Source organism: Scyliorhinus torazame, chromosome 17 (genome assembly GCF_047496885.1).
Source record: "Scyliorhinus torazame isolate Kashiwa2021f chromosome 17, sScyTor2.1, whole genome shotgun sequence".
Lineage (NCBI taxonomy): Eukaryota > Metazoa > Chordata > Chondrichthyes > Carcharhiniformes > Scyliorhinidae > Scyliorhinus > Scyliorhinus torazame.
This window is the reverse complement of record NC_092723.1, coordinates 102822449-102846358: the sequence shown is the minus strand read 5'-3', so window position 1 is coordinate 102846358 and position 23910 is coordinate 102822449. Positions and strand designations below refer to the sequence as shown.

The window sequence follows — 23910 nt, the reverse complement described above, 5'->3', positions numbered from 1 at the left end:
GCGTTAAATTGGCAGATTATTTGAATGTATACTTAAGGACACAATTACAATCAAGCCTATTTATGTACACAAATTGAGTAGCAATGACCCAGCTGATTTTGCCCAGGGCACTGAGGGTAATGTGCAATGCTATTCCTGCCATGTTGGCTGTGATTAGTCTCTGTGGATTGGCACTGTGTAACAAATTAAGATTGGGGAAGGGTATCATTTTAATTGTATTGATTGCTAACGTCACATGAAATATATTCAACAAAAATTAATTCTTAAACGCCCACTACTTTCATTGCAGAGCAGAGTTTCAAATGCAGCAGCTTCAGTAACCATATCTCTGATTTTATTTTTTACAGACACAGAGCCAGGGATTTGTGAAGTTATAACATGGTTATCAAGGTGTTCTTTCCGAGTTGCTGCCCTGAAGCAGAAAGTGGCCTACTGATAGGCCGTTGGATTCCAGAGCAAAATGCTGCAGTTGTCCTAGCAGTTGTTCACTATCCTTTCATCCCTGGTCAAGTGAAACAATACCTTGTGCAGATTACGGAGGTGACAAAGGTAGATGTTTCTGTGCTTGGGTCCTGGAGCAGCCATAACTCTCAGGCAAAGGAAGACTTCAGCCAGTTTCTGGAAGATCTGAGTTCCATCTTTCCTCATGATCTTTGGTTCCAGTTAACGCAGGAGAAAGAAAACCAATCGGTTTTCAATTATCAAGTGGCTCAACACGGCAGTAAGAACAACAAGGAAGATGTCATCTTAATCCACTATGATCAACGCAAGGTTATGCTGTCAAAGTTACATTGTCTGGACACTACAACTGCAGCGGATAACCATAATGTTGGAGTAAAGTCAGAAGCTATTACCTCCGATTTTGCCACGATATTTGATACTGTCGCTAAATGCGAGCTGTTGTTTATGATTGATAAATATGATGAGACACCGATTAAGTTTACTCACTGGCAGTCAGAAGGTCGCGAAGCGAGTGTTGTTGTGGAACTTGTGAAGCAAGCATCAGTACCTGTGTGTGTGGTACTTTCCCTCCTGCTGTCTTTTATATCTAGTATCTGCAAAAGCAGGTAATTGATATTGGAGAAAATCTGAAAATGTGTGGACTAATTTCAAGAGTTTGTATTGTATACTTTGTGAGACACAGGTGTCGCCTGGTTGAACTCTTTCACATGGGACTTTCTTTTGGCAGCTGTCCAGCAAAGTGTTTACCTATTCGCATTTGATTTCACTTTATAAAAGTAATTGTATTTTAATACTTTTTAAACTCTGCTTTATAAATTTACAGAATAAAATATGAGGGAATTGTGGGGAAGGATAAATATAAGGTTCAGTGTTGGGGCAGTGGGGAGGAGGGTTACTTTGCATTTAACCTCTACTGTCCCTTGCAGGGGGTTAGCATTGATGCCTACGGTGCTGAGGACCTGGTCCGATCCCGGCCCCGGGTTACTGTTTGTGTGGAGTTTGCACATTCTCCCTGTGTCTGGGTGGGTTTCACCCCCACAACCCAAAGATGTGCAGGTTAGGTGGAATGGCCATGCTAAATTGCCCCTTAATTGGAAACAAAAAGTAATTGGGTACTCTAAATTTATAAAAAGAAAAAAAGACCTCTACTGTCCTTAATTAGTGGCCACTGTTGTTGATTGGATTAGAAAAATATCCTAAAAATTTAAGAGCATAAGTTCAAGCAGTTTCAGCTTCTTTCCCAGCAAACTAGGTAGATCTGAGGGCTTGAAGGATGGAGGCTGAGAAACATGAACTACTGGCTGGAAAGTCTCACGATTAGGTATTTTTTTTTCTCTTTCACATGATGTGGACTTCGCTGGATAGGCCAGCATTTTTATAACCTATCCTTAATTGCCCTTGAGAAGGTGGTGATTTTCTCTTTATTACAATGGAATAGATTTTCCTTATAAATGCAACTTTTTTTTGCCTTTTTGACAATCCTGTCATCCTCTACCTCAGGCAAGGCATAAGTTACAATTCAGAGTAAAACTTCCTCTTCTCTGCCACAACAATGTGCCTTAGGTGAATATCCTAAGCTGTACCAGTATAATAGAAATGTCCCACATCAGTCAGTGAGTCAAATTGGAAACAGTTTTATGGTATTCGCATAAAGGTGGAGACTGGTCCAAGTCATTTCATGTCAGATCCTTAAAACGTGCAAGTAGAAAAATTATAACCCATAAATTTAAGGAAGGTGGAGTATAATGTGGGAAAATGTGAGGTTGTCCACTTTTTAAAATAAATTTAGAGTACCCAATTCATTTCTTCCAATTAAGGGGCAATTTAGCGTGGCCATTCCACCTACCCTGCGCATCTTTCAGTTGTGGGGGCGAAACCCATGCAAACACGGGGAGAATGTGAAAACTCCACACGGACAGTGACCCAGAGCTGGGATCGAACCTGGTATCTCGGCGCCGTGAGGCAGCAATGCTAACCACTGCGTCACCATGCTGCCTGTCCACTTTGACATAAATAATAGAGAAGCAGAATATGATTTAAATGGAGAGACTTCAGAATGCTGTGATAGAGGGATCTGGGTGTTCTTGTACATGATTTACAAAATGTTAGCATGCAGGTACAGCTAGTGATCAGGAAGGCAAGTAGAGTGTTGGCCTTTATTGCAAGGGGGATGGAATAGGGAAGTCTTGGCACAACTGTACAGGCCTTTGTTGCAACCATACCTAGATTACTGTGTACAGTTTTTGTCTCCTTACTTAAGCAGGGATATACTTGCATTGGAAGCAATTCAGGGAAGCTTCACTAGGCTGATTCCTGGGATGAAGGTGTTTTATGAGGAAATGTTGAGAAAGTTGGGTCTATACTCATTGGAGTTTAGAAGAATGAGAGGTAATATTATTGAACCATTATAAGTGTGGAGACTCATTCCTTTAGGTTGTAAATTGTTGTTGGAAATTGTTTTCACAAAAACAAATCTGACATTTTAACAATCCTACTTTCTGCCTATGTACTTTCTTAATCCAATCTTTCCTTCCCTCTTTATTTTTCTTTCTGTACTTGACTGGATGTTGCATTCACCCACTCTAATCACCTTCCAGCTCAGTCCATCACCTTTTTATTTTTTTCATCCTTCACTTTCACTGGTTAAGGAGTTACATGGTCCACCCCATCGTTCACCATGGATCCAAATGCCCTATTGCCCTTGCTGCATTGTTATATGTTCACACATCCAACTAATTTATGGACAAACAAAAATTAACGCCTAAAGGTATAAGAGCAAGTCTAACTAATGGGACATACGGTGTGATACCTCGTTCCAGCAAAATCTGAACTATTTATCTGTCCAATCTTGATAAGGTAGAAATTTAATCTTTGTACTGCTTTTAGTGCCGTGTGTAATTAATTCAGTCGACAAAGAAATCATTGTGCAAAAGCCATTTAAGTTGCACAATTGACTTTTTTAATTGCTTTATTTTGCATATAGCTACAAAGTTCACAGCTGTGGAAATCATAAAGTAAACATCTTTCCAATGTTTGATATTTCAAGGACGGGTAAACATGAGAGATTAAAGAGTGTCCTTTTTGTCTTTCTGCTGTAGAGCGTTAAATATATGGCCTCTTCATTTTCTATGGAGCAAGCTCTCAACCTGTGTACAGCTCGCACATCGCTTGGATCACTTGCAGATAATCGCAAATACTACAAAAGCACAGACTCACTCCGAGTTCATGAGGTACTGGATGTTTAGCCTTTTCGTGTAACGAGAATAAACCTGATATCTAACCTGTTAATGTTGTAAGCAATGTGACAATTGAGTGCATGCTCTAGTTGCGGTTAAGAGAAGCTGGTATGAACCAGTTTCAATCTGAGCGGGAATATTGCCTAGAAGGGAAAAGGAGTCTTTTTAAAAATTTGTTCATGAGATTTGGGTCTGCGGGCTAGGTCAGCATTTATTGCCATTCCTAATTACCCTTGAGAAGGTGGTGGTGAGCTGCCTTCTTGAACCATTGCAGTCCATGTGTTGCAGCTCTCTTCACTTGAGGTCTTCAAAATTCTGTTGTTTCACAGGGAAGACTCTCTGGTTTTCTAATAAATGCTATTTTACATATGTTTTGCTCCAAAACTTTTTTTTTGTCCCCATCCTCTCCTTTAAAGATGTTAACAAATGCTGAAGAATAGTTCCACAGCTCATAGTCACCCCCTGACATCTTTCCAAAGGGACTATTCTTCATAGCGATTGTTAAGCTATTGAACTATGGAACCAGTGCAGTCAAGCCCAATCTTTCTCTCATGATATCCACACAAGCATTATTCAACATATAGCAATAACTTGTATTTTTATAGCACCTTTAACATAATAAAATGTTCCAAAGCACTTCACAGCCATTATTAAACAGAATATAGCACCAAACCCATAAGTGCTTATTACTTGATGACCAAAACTTGGCGAAAGAGGCCAGTTTAAAGGAGGAAGACTAGTGGCAAAGAAGTTGGGTAAGCTAGTTTCTGAGCTTGGGGCCTAGTAATCCAGAGTTCAGATTCCACCATGGCAATTGGTGGAATTTAAATTCAATTACTTAAAGCATTCAATTCATAAAAATCTGGATTTGAAAGCTCGTCTCAGTAATGGTGACCATTAAACTATCATCGATTGTCGTTAAAGCTTATCCAGTTTACTAATGTCCTTCAGGGAAGGAAATCTGCCCTCTTTACCAGATCTGACCTATATGTGCTCAGACCCACAGCAATGAGGTTGATTTTTAACTACGCTCTTAAATTGTCTCACAAGCCACTCGTAATTAAGGATGGGTAACAAATGCTGGCCTTGCCGGTGAAGCCCACATCCACAAAACTATTTTTAAAAAGCAAAAACTTGGAGAGAAAATCTGCAGGACTAAGCCATAGTGAATAAGCTATTTAATTTAACCCTGTGTCTTTCAACAACTTTGGCATCTGTGGATTTTTTTGGTTCTTGAAAGTATTTTGTGAGTGGCCTGAGGATCCATTTTGTGATCCCCAAACAAGTTCAGATAAATTTCAAGGTTATAGGAACCTCATCATTTGGCATTATATTCTCAGCTAGTCTCTGAACTTCTTTTTCTGTGTGCTGGAAATATTTTCTATTTTCTTTCAGAAAAGCCAACCTCTTCGTTTCATTCCTAATTGATGTGGGTCTTGGATTGTTGCTCATCTTTTGGCTTTATCAGAAGAACCGCATTGGCCAGTTAGCGGATGCCCTCGTTCCTGTTGCTGATGTAAGACATTTTATATCTGTTACTGGTTTGAAAAGTGTGAACTGCTGAGAGAAACTTTGCCACTTTGACAGTCTTCTCCAGCTTTTAATTTGTAAGCTTTTTCTGCATGATATCTAATAGCTTTAGTTTAGCATGGTTATTGACAAGTGGCTGGGCCATATGTGAACGGTTCAGGTTTAATCTCTGATCTTTGCTGGGTTAATTGACTTCTAGCTGCATAGCAGATGACTCTTGAACTGTCAAAGGTAGCAATCCTGCTCCAGATTATCATGCAACAACCCCTGCTAAAAAATCTGGACTTGAACACCCATTAGATTTGACAATAAAATCCATCTCTTTTTATGGTCAAGTAGTCTGCAAGCATTCACTGTCAAAGATCAGGCATAAATAGTGGCCTCTTGGAAAATATACTTATGGGTATCTGTTTTCTTAAGAACACTTTGGGGAGGAAATGACATAGTGGTATTGTCACGGGACTAAAAATCCAGAGGTGCACAGTAATGCTCTGGGGACCCAGGTTCGAATGGTGAAATTTTAATTCTGTAAAAACAATCTAGAATTAAGAGTCGAATGATGACCACAAAACCATTGTCAATTGTTGTAAAGTCTAATCTAGTTCATTGATGTCCTTTAGGGAAGGACATTACTGGTCTGGTCTGTGAAGCCGATGGGAAGCCCTCCTTTAATGGGCTGGCATGGGACTCCGGACTCACAGCAATGACTCTTGTATGCTCTCTCAAATGGCCTAGCAAGCCACTCAGTTCAAGGACAATTGGGGATGGGCAATAAATGCTGGCCCAGCCACATTCACTGAAAGAATAAAGAAAGAAACTGCATCACCACAGAGTCATTGCTTTTAGAAAGAGAAAGCAGAGGAACATAATCTAGACAATTTGTAATAAAAATAGAAAATGTTGAAAATATTCAGGTCTGGCAGCACCTGTGGAGAGAGAAATACAGGTGCCCTATTTAGGTCCAGACAATTTGACTCAGTTTAGAAACAAAACGTCAGTTAACAATGAACAGTTTATATCCCAATTTCTAATCACCTTGCACACAGGATTTTGCATAGAATTTACAACCCAGGAACGGGTCATTTGGTCCAGTTCTATGCGGTGTTTATGCTCCATGTGAGCTTCCTCCCATACAGCTTGATCAAACACAATCAAACATATCTTTCTATTCCTTTCTCATCTATTTATCTAGCCTCCCCTTAAATGCATCAGAAATCTTCAAAATAACTGCAGGGGACCATGTATGAAAGAAATATCCAGTTCAACTTATAATAGGGTCCTAATCTTATATATTGTATATTTAGATAATTGAGCAGTACAGGTACATAAACATAAGATGTTCGGATTGCTTACAGGAGTGACTAGCATTCCTGTAACAAAAACGCTCATAGAACATACAGTGTTGAAGGAGGCCATTTGGCCCATCGAGTCTGCACCGACCCACTTAAGCCCTCACTTCCACCCTATCCCCGTAACCCAATAACCCCTCCTAACCTTTTTGGACACTGAGGGCAATTTAGCATGGCCAATCCACCTAACCTGCACGTCTTTGGACTGGGAGGAAACCGGAGCACCCGGAGGAAACCCACGCAGATACGGGGAGAACGTGCAGACTCCGCACAGACAGTGACCCAGCAGGGAATCGAACCTGGGACCCTGGCGCTGTGAAGCCACAGTGCTAGCCACTGCTCATTTAGAATAGTTTTTCCTGGGTGAATTGCCCAAATGCTGCTCCAGTGGTGAGCAAAGGAGCTGTCTGGCACTACGTTTGTAGGCTACTCTCATGGTCAAGGGAAGCATTTTTAACTTGGGAAGTTTGCTTGTTTCTTGGGAAAGGAAAGAAGAAACAGAAATGTTGGATATTTCTTTGGAAAAAGTGACCATTGCAATCACTCTCAGGGATTTGTAAGGAGGAAAAGACAACTTGGTTCATAATTACAACATAGCTGTCATCCTGCGGTTTGAGTTCAGCATATAAGCTGAATTTAGAAGAGAGCAGCTTTGACTCACCGTTATAGAATGCAGAATATACTTGGATGATGATAGTTGTTCATACAAATGTTCAGTTTTAGCCATATGATAGAGCAAGAGAGTTTGAGGAGCAGAGTTGTCCATCCGCTGCTTCTATGCACACTCATGGTATATGGCAGTGAAGGACTAACTTATAAAGTGATGATACACATGGAAGAAGACATTAAATTGGATGTAAACATCTGATATGAATTTTGTAAAGGATAATAAATTTATGATTTAACAAATGCTAGTGGTTTGAAACTACATTGTATTGCATACAGCTACAGTTACTAGTTTCAGGTACAGTAAATAGTATAAAAAGCAGCAGTACATCAAACTCAGTGGTGATGGACTATTCCCCAATCAGTTAATGTGAAAAGAGTATGGCTGAACCTTTAATGCCTGACTAAAAGTAAAAACCTTGAGAATAAGTGTTTAACATTATCTACTTGATGGCCTGTGAAATTTTCAAATGTGGTTTCACCAGGCTGGGTTAATACTACTTGCAGGGTGAAATCTGTTGAGTGTTTTCCACTCATAAATCTGTGCAGATTTAACATTAACATTAATTTTTTTGTGTGATAACAGCATGTTGCGAAGGAGTTGCAGGGACTGCTGGAGTGGCTGATGGGCGCCCCTGCTGGTTTAAAGATGAACAAAGCACTTGATGAAGTGCTGGGACGTTTCTTTCTTTATCACATCCACCTTTGGATAAGTAAGTATTTCTATGTTCCAACACCTCTGAAACCATCACCTGTACATAACAGTACGCATGCACTTTAAGTGGTTCAGGATGTGCTGGTTTGTTCTTATTTGTGCCTGAAGACCGAGATGGTTTTGATTTTAACATTGCAGAATGCACTTTTTTTTTTAAATCTCAAACAAAAGACATAAATGTTGCAATCCCCAAGCAACACCTGTGGCAGCATCACTTTGTGAAAGCATGTTTATTACCATTTCTGCAATCTGATTTGAAATTCTTTCCTTTAGTGCTTTAAAGCTCTAAAGGAATATGATTTCCTTTGACCAAACCCTTTGGTAATAATGTTTAGTTGCACAAAATAACTTTTGTTTTAGTGGCTATTTATTTAAATTTGCAGTTTTTCTTCCCACACCTCATTGTAACTATTGCTTTGGCAATTTTAGTTGTAGCTAAAAATAATCAGATTATAATGTCCCATCTTTATGTTAATAAAACTCGCTATTCCATCAAAAGACAGCATTTCAAGACACTGTTAGACTGAAGGTAGCAAATTGACTGATACTGCGGTATTTTGAAATCTAAGTTGGCGTCAGGGATAGTATTACCGGCTGCAACACTATTGTATTTGTTCATAAGGTTTACATTCTTTATTAGGTGCATTTTGAGTTTAAGATTACTTTTGAATACTCATAGGACAATAAGGCTGGTGTTCCTTACCATGTCAGGAAAACTGGAGAGGCTATTTGAAGACTGAAGCGGTTTAATTTTCTCTCGGTGAGCTCAAAGGGAAGCAAATGTTTTTTTGAAAACTTAACTCTCTTCAATTTTTGTCTCCCTACGGAGAACTGTTGCTGCTGAAAGATACGCACAAACCATAGAATTTGTCCCTAGCGACGCCTCGGAAGGATGTGAGAACTGTCAATTTTCATTGCAGAAAAGCGAGATAATGAATCGAGATCTGTAGGTAGCAAACAGGGTTGATGAGAAGCTGTGATGCTCATGAAATTCTGGTTCACAATCACCATCCAGTGTTCGGTTGTTTGTAAAACAGTGTTTGTTCAGAATTTTTGCTTGTAACAGTGTGACAACACTAGTTCAGTGTTTATTTATTTCATAGGTTATATCCATCTGATGTCTCCATTTATTGAGATGATCCTGTGGTACGTTGGCTTATCAGCATGTCTCGGCTTGACTGTTGCCTTATCCATTGTTTCAGACATCATTGCTCTGCTGACTTTTCATATTTACTGCTTTTATGTATATGGGGCCAGGTAAGATGTCAATATTTAACCAAGGACTTGCAAAAGATTACTGACGAGTAACAAAATAATTGAAGGTTAAAGACGAGAAAATTTGAACTGAATAAATGATTTATTTTGGTGATTTCAGAGATGATCACTTGCCTTTTATAGTTCAATCAGGCACAGTTTTGTTTGAGTACAAGAATCAATAGATTTGCTGTGTCTGCATAGCCCAGAGTACCTCAAACGTTGTCATGGCTTAGTTGGTAACTGTCTCACTTGAGTCAGAATGGTGAAGTTCCACTCTGCAAAATCCAGGCTGACATTCCAATGCAGTACTGCGGGGATGCTGCATTGTTGGGGGGCCATCTTTTGGAGAAAGTGTTAAAACTGAGACCCTCTGTGGTGGATGTAAAAGATCCCATGGCACTGTTTTGAAGAGCATGGGAGATTTTCCCAGTCCCCTGATCTATATTTATCCCCCAACCTACATCTTACAAACAGATTATCTAGTTGTTATCACGTTGCAATATGTGGGATCTTGCACAAATTGGCTGATAGTTTTTGTCAGTACAACAGTTACACTTCAAACATACTGGTTGTAAAGCATTTTGAGATATCTTGTACTCGTGAAAGGTGCAATATATTTAGTGTTCAGAACAATTCATAACAGCTATGTTAGTGCAAGTGACAAGCAGGGTGGTCTATTAAAGTGAGCACAGTTTATTTTGTGTACGTTTTTTCATCCCTGACCAGGGAAAAGTGTTTTTAGTCAATAATGACTGAATTATTGGAAATCACTCCCGTGGCTGGTGTCATACCTGACAATAACAGATGTGAGTATTCAGCAATTAATTGCTCATCTCCAGACCCCTTAAAACCTGTCTATAAGGTTTAAGTAACAATTGCTGTACGTTGAACAACTTAAAACTCAACATCATCAAGGACAGGGCAGACTGGTGTTCCTGCCACTCCAACCTTCCCGACACCAGAGGCAGAATTTTACATTCTCCCACCAGCAGGTTTCGTCACTGTACCAGCCTTCTGGGAATACCTTCATCACAAGGAAAAGCCTGCCTCTCTTGTTCCCACCACCATCTCAGGGTAACCAGCGACAGGAAATAATGTCGCCTTGCCTGTATTGCCGGTGCACCAACAACAAATTTTATAAAAGGCTATTTAAAAAAAATAATTTACATATTTTCCAAAAGTCATGCGCTACACATCATCTGTAATTGAGCGGATAGCTGAAGTTCTCGGACCTCTCTCAAGGTCATTATAAAACTGCTGAAAAATACAATGATTTGATTTGATTTGTTTTGACCTCTTCTGTGAGCAAAGTGCTCGTTTTTTCCTCCGCACCAGAAGTGATCAGGACCACTGATTTGTGCATCATCTTGACTGGTGTTTTAATTTTTAAATTTGTACCTTATGGAAGATCTCTCTCTTTGCATTATGTCCACAGCTGCATTTAGCATAAGTTGGGCACATTTCTAACCTTCCCGTTCCTCCAAACAATATTTTTTTAAAAAGCAATAAGATATTTATTCTGTAAATCCTATACTACAATTTCAATTATTTCTAATTAGAATTTACAAGCATCCTGAAGTAGGAAACATTGCAGCATTGTAGGTTGTGTTAATAATGTTTATAGTAATTTATAATTAGTTTTAAAACCGACAGCCAGAGGAATTGGAATCACCAATTGTTTTCTTTCCGAGAACCAAATTAATTTGTGTTATTTCCTTCTATGTTAAATTTTAAAATGATTGTTTATTATGCTATCTTGCTCACCGGGTGGTGCTAAAACATTTTGTTTCCCTTATGGTATGTCTGAAGTACCAATTTCCTCAAAATTACTACTTCAGTTTATGGGCCTTTAAAAACGAAGTGATTTGTGGAATTTTATTTTCTATTTTTACTACTAGGTTGAGTAAATTTATAGTTAATCACATCTAAGCGAGGATGCATTTGTTTTGCACGTATGAAAATGTAAGACTTTTCCTGTCAGAAAAGTTATTCAAAAGCTGATGCAGAATATTTTGAAGTAAATTAATGGAAAATTGCACAAACTACAAAGCAGGTTGCTGTTTTTATCATTTTGGGATTCAGCGATGTTACTGAACTAACAACGTTCTGAAAAATTTTACTGAAACTCTTGCAAATTGTAGTACTGTTTTCTGCACCCTGACTACATTTTGTAACATTTGTTTAAAGAATAATTGACTAAGATATATTCTGTGACTGAATATTAACCTGAAAATCTGTATTTGGGCATAAGAATGTTTAATTTGGGCCTCAAAATAAATTTGCAAAATACATGGTTGATATGTTCCACATTCTCATTCTCCTGCCTTCTCCCCATAACCCCTGATCCCCTTATTAATCAAGAAATCCCCTTATTATTCAAGAAGACCAGATTTGTGCTTGAGGTGCGTACAGGACTATAGACCAAGATCTGGAAGGTATTAGACGGAATGCTTCTTAGAACATAATGAGAATCGGGCAATTTAGCCTCGCTCGTCTGCTCCACCGTTCAATACGATCATGGCTGATGATCTCATGATCTCACCTCCATCGTTCTCCGTTACCGTTCAATCCATTACTAATTAAAAATCTGTCTAACTCCTCAAATTTACTCACTGTCCCAGCATCCACGCTCTCTGGGGTAGCAAATTCCACAGATTCACGACCGTTTGGTAGAAGTAGTTTCTCCTCATCTCTGTTTTAAATTTGCTACCCCTTATCCTGAGACTATGACCTTTCATTAGAAAATACCCCACAAAGGTTGTGAAAATGCAGTCGTTACCAAAGAGACTTAGTAGATAAGCTATGTTTTGTGAGGAGTATTATGTAGCAGTTGAGAGTTGGGGCTATATGCATCTTGTCTGAGGAGATGTTTTGTCTGGGGTCGGGTGGGGGGGGTGTATCTAGAGTCTTTTTTTGTGTTATGTTTGATCATCTACTGTCTTATACAATCTGTTTAGGCATTGTAACATTGTTTAATGTAGGCCATATTATCTTTACAATAGGTACTCCCCCTGCCGGTTAGATAGGGTTACTGGGTTCCAGGGATAGGGTGGAGGCATGGGCTTAAGTAGGGTGCACTTTCCAAGGGCCGGTGCAGACTAGATAGGCCGACTGGCCTCCTTCTCTACTGTAGGGATTCTAAGTGGAAGCCTCCACTCCACCTCTACATTCATACCTTTTATCATCTTGTATGCCTCAATTTGATCTCTCCTCATTCTTCTAAACTCCAGAGAGTATAGACCTAAACTGCTCAATCTCTCTTCAGAAGACAACCCCTCATCTCTAGAATCAATCCAGTGAACCTCCTGAGCTGCCTCCAATGCCCCTACATCTTTCCTCAAATAAGGGGACCAAAACTGTGCACAATATTAGGTGCGGTCTCACCAATGCTTTGTACACTTGCAACAACACTTCCTTACCTTTATACTCTGTTCCTTTAAATAAATAAATAATCTGTATTGTCACAAGTAGGCTTACATTAACACTGCAATGAAGTTACAGTGAAAAGCCCCCAGTCGCCACATTCTGGTTCCTGTTCAGGTACACCGAGGGAGAATTCAGAATGTCCAAGTTTCGGGACTTGTGGGAGGAAACCAGAGCACCCGGAGGAAACCCATGCAGACACAGGGAGAACGTGCAGACTCCGCACAGACAGTGACCCAAGCAGGAATCGAACCTGGGACCCTGGAGCTGTGAAGCAACAGTGCTACCACTGTGCTACCGTGCTGCCTTTAGCTATAAATGCCACCATTCCATTTGCTGTCTTTATTACCTGCTGGACCTGCATGCTAGTTTTCTGAAACTCTTGAGGACACTTGATCCCTCTGCACCCCGAAGTCTCCCCATTTATTTGCCTTTCCATTTTTCCAACCAAAATGGATGACCTCACACTTATCCAAGTTAAACTCCGTCTGCCACATTTTGGCCCACTCACCTATTGAGTATCTTAACTGCCACTGCTCACCAGCTGCCTATCTATTAGCCTTCCAATCACTCCACTTGGGCCAAATCTGACCTCATGTCTATGTAATTGCCTTTCTTTAATTCCCGAGCGCTAGTGTAAGATTCCACTTTTTCACCCCAATTTGATTTTGAATTGTCAGTTCTAATTCTATTGTTACTGTTTTTTTGATAATTAGCTAGCTGCTCCCTTTTTTGAGTCCATATCGTATTTTAAACTTTATTATTTTTATATGTTAAAGAAAATTAAGTTTAAGATTATCTTGTTTCAACTACCTTTTCGTGGTCAAGTTACCACATCTTTTTGGGGACGAGAATTAAAAAAAATTGAGTTCCAGCCCATTCAACACAAAGTTTTGCTAAGTTTACCAACGAAAGACATGTTAGAAGCACCATGGCTACGTTTGGGTCACTCAGTGAGTTTGTGGAAGAGAATAAAAACTGGACTGAATATGCAGAAAGTTTGGAACACATCTTCTTGGAAAATGGGATCGCAGATGAGGCTAGAAAGCGCTCAATTCACCTGAATGTGTGAGGCAAAGACTTACAAGCTGATGAGAAATTTAGCTACGCCATGGAAACCAAGGGGCATTTCATTTGCGGATTTAGTTATACTTGGTCAGAATCTCCACAATCCTAACCCCTCTAATTGCACAATGTTTAAAACTCCATAGTCATTTTTGGAAGACAGGACCGTATGCAGCTAACTTTGTTGCTGAATTGCGCCAACTCTCTGAGCGTTGCGAGTTTGGGCAGTTTTGGAAGACATGTTTCGGGACAGACTAGCTTGTGGGATTAACGAGGATAGCATTCGGAGGCATTTGCTGGGAGAAGCCACAATTACTTTTAAGAAGGCCCTAGAAATTTCTCAGGGCCTGAGAATGGCTGCCAATAATGCAAAAGATATTCAGAAGACCAATGGCAGCAGGTAGGCAGGTGCACTACATCAAGTAGAAAAAGAAGCTGCAAGCAAAAATGTGAAGCCACTGCCGTGTTTTAGGTGTGGAGGGTCACACTATGCGAATCATTGTAAGTTGATGGATGCTGATTGTCACCAGTGCAACAAGAAGGGGCATTTAGCGAAGAAGTGCCGGGGTGCTAAGAGAAAGTAAAAGGCTGAGCAGGGAACTTCAAATGCAAGGAAGCCTCCATCGATGGCGCATTGCTCGGAAAGCTCAGACCAGGCAGAGGAGCTTAATATGACATGCTTAATATGAGTGAGGGACATGCAGAGCCTACTTGTGCTACAGTGGAGGTCAATGGACAGAAAATCATTAAAGAAGTGGACACAAGAGCCTCTGCATCGGTAATCAGTGAGGAGACCTTCAGGAAGATTTGGGGCTCTAACCAGGCACCAGCCCTTAGGCAGAAATCAACCTTCGGACGTACACCAGTGAGACTATACCATTGCTTGGAGCATTAGTGGTAGACATGCGTATAACTGCCAAGAAGCAAGAGCACAGCTTCTGGTGGTAAAAGGGCATGGGCCTACTCTACTAGGGTATGACTGTCAGGAAAATTCAGTTGTGGGATAACACACACAAGTGACGGAGGACGCCATTCAGAAATATTCTGAGGTTTTTTAAAGATGAACTGGGTATATCGCGTGGAGCTGCACAGTTAAATTGTTTGTAGATCCTCCTGCTACAACTTGCATTTTTAAACCGAGGACGGTGCGCTATGCCATGAAAGGTAAAGTGGAGGAGGAGTTGGATCAGCTGCAAAGGGTAGGAATTATTGAGCCCATTCAGTTTTTATGTTGGGCAGCTCCAATTGTTCCTGTTCTTAAAAATGTGCCCATATGTGGGAATTACAAACTTACTTTTGTTATGACACCCTGGGCTAGTGCCCGGTCAACTCCAACCCCACTTGACCCAGAGTCGCAACAAAAATAAAATTCGATTTTATATTAATATCCGTGACTTTGGTTGAGTTAAATTGATGACAGTCACCAAGTTTGTAAAATGTAATCATTGGTAACTATTATTAAAAATACAACTGGCCATCTAATATTTGATTTCACCCCCCCCCCCCAATGCCCTGCTCCTGTACTGTGTGGCAAATCATGGAAGGTTCAGTTGTCTCTGGTGATCATGTGTGCAAAAGAGTGTCCAACTGCAGCTACTGGTGAAATGCATTTCAGAGCTGGAGCTGAGGCTGGATTCGCTGTGGAGCATCTGCAATCCTGGCTGAGCAGGTCGTGGATAGCACGTACAGTGAGGTGGTCATACCGCAGGTGAGGATTGAACAGGCAGAAAGGGCATGGGTGACCACCTGGCAGAATAGTGTTCGGAGTTGCCAGTATAGGAGTTGCCTGAGCAATCCCCCTTTCTGTTGAATACTCTCTAACAGCTGCTCCCCCACCCCACTCTACAACCCCACCCCCACCACAAACTCTTTAACAGCCACCCCCATCTCCAACACCCCCCCCCCCCCCCACACACACTCAGCTGCCCCCACCATGATCTCTAACAGCCGCCCCCCCCCCCCCGCCCCCTCTCTAACAGCCACCCCCCCCCGGCTCCGTGACGGCCCCCATCCCGGCTCCGTGACGGCCGCTCCCCCCCCCCCCCCCGCTCCATCACGGCCGCCCCCCCCGCTCCATCACGGCCGCCCCTCCCGCTCCCTGACGGCCGCCCCCTGCTCCGTGACGGCCGCTCCCCGCTCTCTTAACAGCCCCCCCCCCCCCGCCTCTCTGACAGCCGCCGCCCCCCGCTCTCTGACAGCCCTCCGCCCCACCCCGCTCTCTGACAGTGGTTGAGCGATAAAGAAAATATAATAAAATAAAGGGATAAGTATCTTTGATTGTGATGAATGTCTTCCAGTTAGTTTGTTTCAGTTAGGCCTTCAGATGGGTACATTCATTCTCTTCAGCTTGTAATGATTTTCACTGCAGACTCCCAGAGACAGCAGGCAAACGGCAGCAGAGAGGGGGAGAAAACACAGCTTCTCTTCCATCGAGGGTCGAGAGGTTTCTGGCAGGTTCTCTATGAAATAAAACACCTAGCAGGAATCGATCATTGACTGTTGTCAGGCAGAACACTGTCCCTGGCCAACCCAGTGGTTGGCAGTTAGCCAATTGAACCGACTTCCTCCGAAACCAGTTCCTAAGATTCACTAGAACATAGAACATTACAACGCAGTACAGGCCCTTCGGCCCTCGATGTCGCGCCGACCTGTGAAACCACTCTAAAGCCCATCTACGCTATTCCCTTATCGTCCATATGTCTATCCAATGACCGTTTGAATGCCCTTAGTGTTGGCGAGTCCACTACTGTTGCAGGCAGGGCATTCCACACCCTTACTACTCTGAGAACCTACCTCTGACATATGTCTTATGTCTATCTCCCCTCAATTTAAAGCTATGTCCCCTCGTGCTAGACATCACCATCCGAGGAAAAAGGCTCTCACTATCCACCCTATCCAATCCTCTAATCATCTTGAGTGCCTCAATTAAGTCGCCTCTTAACCTTCTCTCTTAACGAAAACAGCCTCAAGTCCCTCAGCCTTTCCTCATAAGATCTTCCCTCCATACCAGGCAACATTCTGGTAAATCTCCTCTGCACCCTTTCCAATGCTTCCACATCCTTCCTATAATGCGGCGACCAGAATTGCTCGCAATACTCCAAATGCGGCCGCACCAGAGTTTTGTACAGCTGCAACATGACCTCATGGCTCCGAAACTCAATACCTCTACCAATAAAAGCTAACACACCGTACACCTTCTTAACAACACTCTCAACCTGGGTGGCAACTTTCAGGGATCTATGTACATGGACACCGAGATCTTTCTGCTCATCCACACTGCCAAGAATCTTACCATTAGCCCGGTACTCGGTCTTCCTGTTATTCCTTCCAAAATGAATCACCTCACACTTTCCTGCATTAAACTCCATTTGCCACCTCTCAGCCCAGCAGCTTATCTATGTCCCTCTGTAACTTGTAACATCCTTCCGCACTGTCCACAACTCCACCTACTTTAGTGTCATCTGCAAATTTACTCACCCATCCTTCTATGCCCTCCTCCAGGTCATTTATAAAAATGACAAACAGCAGTGGCCCCAAAACAGATCCTTGTAGTACACCACTAGTAACTGGACTCCAGTCTGAACATTTCCCATCAACCACCAACCTTTGTCTTCTTCCAGATAGCCAATTTCTGATCCAAACTGCTAAATCACCCTGAATCCCATGCCTCCGTATTTTCTGCAGTAGCCTACCGTGGGGAACCTTATCAAACGCTTTACTGAAATCCATATACACCACATCAACTGCTTTACCCTCATCCACCTGTTTGGTCACCTTTTCAAAGAACTCAATAAGGTTTGTGAGGCACAACCTACCCTTCATAAAACCGTGTTGACTATCTGTAATCAAATTATTCCTTTCCAGATGATTATACATCCTATCTCTTATAAACCTTTCCAAGATTTTGCCCACAACAGAAGTCAGGCTCACTGGTCGATAGTTACCGGGGTTGTCTCTACTCCCCTTCTTGAACAAGGGGACAACATTTGCTATCCTCCAGTCTTCTGGCACTATTCCTGTAGACAAAGATGACTTAAAGATCAAAGCCAAAGGCTCAGCAATCTCCTCTCTAGCTTCCCAGAGAATCCTAGGATAAATCCCATCCGGCCCAGGGAACTTATCTATTTTCACACTTTCCAGAATTGCTAACACCTCCTACTTATGAACCTCAAGCCCTTCTAGTCTAGTAGCCCGAATCTCCGTATTCTCCTCGACAGCATTGTCTTTTTCCTGTGTGAATGCTGACGAAAAATATTCATTTAGCACCTCTCCTATTTCCTCGGACTCCACGCACAACTTCCCACTACTGTCCTTGACTGGCCCTACTCTTAGCCTAGTCATTCTTTTATTCCTGACATATCTATAGAAAGCTTTAGGGTTATCCTTGATCCTACTTGCCAAAGACTTCTCATGTCCCCTCCTGGCTCTTCTTAGCTCTCTCTTTAGGTCCTTCCTAGCTAACTTGTAACTGTCGAGCGCCCTAACTGAACCTTCATGCCTCATCTTTACATAAGCCTCCTTCTTCCTCTTGACTAGTGTTTCGGCTGCTTTAGTAAACCACGGTTCCCTTGCTCGACCACTTCCTCCCTGCCTGACAGGTACATACTTATCAAGAACACGCAGTAGCTGTTCCTTGGAACAAGCTCCACATTTCCATTGTGCCCATCCCCTGCAGTTAGCCTCTCCATCCGATGCATCCTAAGTCTTGCCTCATCGCATCATAATTGTCTTTCCCCCAGATATAACTCTTGCCCTGCGGTATATACCTACCCCTTTCCATCACTAAAATAAACGTAATCGAATTGTGGTCACTATCACCAAAGTGCTCACCTACCTCCAAATCTAACACCTGTCCTGGTTCATTACCCAGTACCAAATCCAATATGGCCTCGCCTCTCGGCCTATCTACGTACTGTGTCAGGAAACCCTCCTGCACACATTGGACAAAAACGGACCCATCTAAAGTACTCAAACGATAGCGTTTCCAGTCAATATTTGGAAAGTTAAAGTCCCCCATAACAACTACCCTGTTGCTTTCGTTCCTATCCAGAATCATCTTTGCAATCCTTTCCTCTACATCTCTGGAACTTTTCGGAGGCCTATAGAAAACCTCTAACAGGGTGACCTCTCCTTTCCTGTTTCTAACCTCAGCCCATACTACCTCAGTAGACGAGTCCTCATCAAACGTCCTTTCTGCCACTGTAATACTGTCCTTGACTAACAATGCCACCGCTCCCCCTCTTTTACCACCTTCCCTGAGCTTACTGAAATATCTAAACCCCGGCACCTGCAACAACCATTCCTGTCCCTGCTCTATCCATGTCTCCGAAATGGCCACAACATCGAAGTCCCAGGTACCAACCCATGCGGCAAGTTCACCCACCTTATTCCGGATGCTCCTGGCATTGAAGAAGACACACTTTAAACCACCTTCCTGCCTGCCGGTACACTCCTGCAACTTTGAAACCTTACTCATGACCTCACTACTCTCAACCTCCTGTATACTGGAGCTACAATTCAGGTTCCCAAACCCCTGCTGAACTAGCTTAAACCCTCCCGAAGAGCATTCGCAAATTTCCCCCCCAGGATATTGGTACCCCTCTGGTCCAGGTGTAGACCATCCTGTTTGTAGAGGTCCCACCGACCCCAGAATGAGCCCCAATTATCCAGAAATTTGAAATCCTCCCTCCTGCACCATCCCTGTACCCACGTGTTCAACTCCTCTCTCTCCCTATTCCTCGACTCGCTATCACGTGGCACGGATAACAACCCAGAGATAATAACTCTGTTTGTCCTAGATCTAAGTTTCCACCCTAGCTCCCTGAATTCCTGCCTTACATCCCTATCCATTTTCCTACCTGTGTCGTTGGTACCTATGTGGACCACGACTTGGGGCTGCTCCCCCTCCCCTTAAGGATCCTGAAAACACGATCCGAGACATCACGCTCCCTGGCATCTGGGAGGCAACACATCAACCGCGAGTCTCTATCGTTCCCACAGAATCTCCTATCTATCCCCCTAACTATGGAGTCTCCAATGACTAATGCTCTACTCCTCTCCCCCCTTGCCTTCTGAGCAACAGGGACAGACTCTGTGCCAGAGACCTGTACCCCATGGCTTACCCCTGGTAAGTCTCTCCCCCCCCCCCCCCCCCCCCCCCCCCAACAGTATCCAAAGCGGTATACTTGTTACTAAGGGGAACGACCACAGGGGATGCCTGTACTGACCGCTTCCTCCCAGCCTCTCTCACTGTCACCCATCTATCTTTATTCTTTGGAGTAACTACATCCCTGAAGCTTCTATCTATGACCACCTCTGCCTCCCGAATGATCCGAAGTTCATCCAGCTCCAATTCCCTAACGTGGTTTCTGAGGAGCTGGAGATGGGTGCACTTCCCACAGATGAAATCAGCAGGGACACTGACGGCGTTCCTCACCTCCAACATTCTGCAGGAGGAACATTGCACTACCTTCCCTGCCATCCCCTCCTAGATGAAAAAAGAAAACGAAAGAGTTTACCTGTTATTCACTCCCCTTCTCAGCAAGCATTCACTCAGGAACCTCTGCGCCCCGCACGATTACACCTGAGGGAAAATAAAATAAAAACTACTTACCAGTCACCAGCCAGTCCCTTACCTGCAGGCTGTGACGTCCCGATTCAACTTCTTTCGACTTCTACCTGCCCTCAAGCCTTCCTCTCGGCTGGGATCCTTACAGCGGTTGGTTTTTTTTTGGTTAGAGGAGGGAGTAGAGATGGAAACACTGAAGAAGTGTTTCGGGTTTAAGTGTCACTTGACAACAGCTCCTCCACAAACCACTTTCAAGTTAGGGTGAGCACATGGATGTATGCAAATTTCCCCGGCAACAGCCAATCAGCAGCTCCGCTCTACTGCCCTCTGCTGGATGCTTGTCTTCACTTGAACAGCTAGGGTCTCTTGCTGAGGTACACCTTCAAGTTAGGGTGAGCACACGGACGTATGCAATAAGATAAATTAGATGGAAGCAAAGGAAATAAGCAGGAAAGACTCTCACCATTAATCAGGTTTCCAAGCTGGACACTTGCCCGTTGCCACGGGTAAATGATCTGTTTTCAACCCTTGCAGGAGGCAAGACGTTTTCAAAAGTGGACATGAGCCAGGCACATCGATAACTGGTTAGAGAAAGATTCGAAGCGGTATGTGCCCAATATGCATTAAGGATTGTCCCGATAGGAAGCTCCAAAGCCCTTGGAGCTCAGTAAGTTTGATAAACTATTATGGAATGTTTTTGCCAGACTTGTCTATAGAGTTGGCGTCACTGTACCTACTTCTACACAAAGAAGCAAAGTAGAAGTGGGAATCTGCACAGAAGAAGGCTTTCAAAGATGTGAAAGCCCTGCTGCAATCAAAATCACAGTTGGACAAAAGGTCTAGCTATTGTTTTTGCTGTAAAAGGATTCCATCAGTACCTCGGGTCGTTCTTTCACCCTATGTACCGACCACAAGCCACTGATGAGCCTTTTCAGTGAGTCAAAAATTATTCTCCTCATGGCCCCAGCAAAAATACAGCACTGGGCATTTACACTGTCAGTGCATCAGTACAGTATTGTGTACAAGGCAGGGTAGGACATTGTCAGTGTACCAGTACAGCATCGTGTATAGGGCAAGGAAGGACAATGCTAACACGGACACGTTAAGTCGCCTCCCTTTACCGGATTTGCCAACCCAGGTATTGTGTCTTCCGAAGTTCATTTTCTTACTAGAGCGACTTGCACCATCTCCATTGAGTGCTAAACAAATTCCGTAGTGGACGGACCAGAGATCCTATTCTGTCGCAAGATTTCTAATGCAAGGGTGGCCGTCTACCACAGAAGATGGTGGGTTAAAGCCTTAAGTGAAGCGTAGTGATGAGTAAAGTGTGCAGGATGATTGCATACTGTGGGGGTCAAGAGTGGTTGTTCCACCCCCTGGTCATTTGCAAGTAATGGATGAAATTCATGAGGCTCATCCAGGTGAATCTCGAGCGAAAAGTCTAGCCCGGTCGTATGTTTGATGGTAGCACAGTGGGTAGCACTGTGTTCGATTCCCGGCTTGGGCCATTGTCTGTGTGGAGTCTGCACGTTCTCCCTGTGTCTGCGTGGGTTTCCTTCGCGTGCTCCGGTTTCCTCCCACAAGTCCCGAAAGATGTGCTGTTAGGTCATTTGGACATTTTGAATTCTCCCTCTGTGTACCCGAGCAGGAGCCGGAATGTGGCGACTGGGGACTTTTCACAGTAACTTCATTGCAGTGTTAATGTAAGCCTACTTGTGGCAATAAAGATTATTATTGTAATATGGACCAGGATTTGGAGAACAAAGTGAAATCCTGTTCTGTATTTCAATCTAACCAGAAGATGGCGCCACTAGCACTATTACATTCTTCCGAGTGGCCTGATCATCTTTGGTCGAGAATTCATGTGGATTTTGCAGGTCTTTTCATGGATCACATGTTTTTAGTCGATGTGGATGCATGTTCTAAGTGGTTATAAGTATACATCATGAGCAATATTACAACTTCCCGTACCATAGAGAAAATACGTCAAATCTTTGCAACTCATTCTCTCATTTCTGATAATGGTACATTTACGAGCGAGTTAGTCCAAGTGTTTATGGAAAGGAATGAAATACGCCATGTGTGTACTGCGCTTTTTCATCCAGCTTCAAATGGTTTGGCAGATATTAACGGAAGGATTGAAGAGGATGGCAGGTGATAATTTAGGGACCAAGATCTTAAGTTTCTTCTTTCAATATCGTATCACACCACAAACACGGCGGCTCTCACCAGATTAATTATTGATGGATAGAAGACCAAAGTCTCTCCTGGATCTGCTATTTCCAGATGTCAAAGAAAAAGTGGGTAGGAGACCAGACATGATTATCATGTTAAGGAGAGATGTTTTAATCCGAATGATTTTCTTATATCAGGAATTTTGGTAGTAACCAGTGTTGGCTACCTGGAGTTCTTAATCAAAGTGGTCCAGTATCTTTGGAAGTGAAATTGAACAATGGATCATTTTCATCTATGCCATGAGTCTGAGACAGCAAAATTTCCAGATAGTACAATAGGAGGAAATGCTGCTGTGGAAATTCAACGAGAAGTGGTTCCTGTTGTACCAGGACTTCGAGTGGACTCTACTTCAGGAGAAGTACACTGCTGCGCAGATACTCAACCCCCTTACTCCTGCACAGACAAGTTCAGTTGAACTAAGTCAAGCATTAACAGAGTTAGAGTCACCAGTTGTACTGCGAAGAGTGCAACGTAGTCACAAAGCTCCTGAAAGACTAACATGTAATTAGGCATTAGTTTCATAGTAATTCTGTCTTTAATGGGGATTAAAATTTAAGGAGGGGGGGATTGTTATTATTATGCATCTTCTTATTTAAATCCATTGCTGATGTCATCAGTAAGTGCTGAGACATCATTAGTTATTAACTATGTACATTTGTATTTAACTATCGTCAGTTCTAATTCTATTCTGTTAATGTTATTCCAATCTTTAGCTGCCCCTGTTTGTGAGTGTGTACTGTATTTCCCGTACCAGCCTCCCCGAACAGGCGCCGGAATGTGGCGACTCGGGAGCTTTTCACAGTAACTTCATTTGTAGCCTACCTGTGACAATAAGCGATTTTCATTTTTCATTCTCAAACTTAATTATTTTTATATATTAAAGAAGATTAACCACCTCTTTGTGGTCAATTCACCACAGTTGCAAATAGTTGAAAGGTAATTTTATTTTTATGTTAACTAGTCTGACATTAAGATTCTTTGGAATGATGAGAAGAGCAGGGGAGTTATCCCCAGGGTCATAGTCAATATTTATCCTTCAGATAATGTCACAAAAACAGATTATCTTGTCGTTATTACATTACTGTTTGTTGGGAGTTTGCTCTGTGAAAGTTCAAAAGTACTGCATAGCCTTGAAAGTCCAGTTGGCTGAACGGCTAGTTTGTGATGCGCAGCAACGCCAACAGTACTCGGTCAATTCCCATACTGGCTGCGGTTATTCATGAAGGTTATTCAACCTTGCCCAAGGTGTGGTGATCCTCAGGTTAAATCTCCACCAGTCAGCTCCCTCCCAAAGGGGAGAGCAACTTTTGGTCCTTTGGGACCGTGGTGACATTTACATTTACTGTCAGATTCAAATCAGGAGAATGACCGACTGTCTTGCAAGTTCCATAAAGCAACCTTAAG

The 23910-nt window shown here is 42.6% G+C and overlaps 1 protein-coding gene across 4 annotated transcripts in view; it reads left to right on the top strand.

The window, feature by feature from the left end:
- Nucleotides 1–23910, top strand: part of pigq (phosphatidylinositol glycan anchor biosynthesis, class Q) — a 51038-nt gene that overhangs the window by 2130 nt on the left and 24998 nt on the right. For all 4 annotated transcript variants that reach the window (XM_072480813.1, XM_072480814.1, XM_072480815.1 and 1 more), the window contains 5 exons: nucleotides 348–1067; nucleotides 3561–3692; nucleotides 5094–5214; nucleotides 7830–7956; nucleotides 9062–9215. In XM_072480813.1, coding sequence (XP_072336914.1) covers nucleotides 379–1067; nucleotides 3561–3692; nucleotides 5094–5214; nucleotides 7830–7956; nucleotides 9062–9215 — 1223 coding nt within the window. In that variant the 5' untranslated portion in view covers nucleotides 348–378. The remainder of the gene's footprint in view (nucleotides 1–347; nucleotides 1068–3560; nucleotides 3693–5093; nucleotides 5215–7829; nucleotides 7957–9061; nucleotides 9216–23910) is intronic.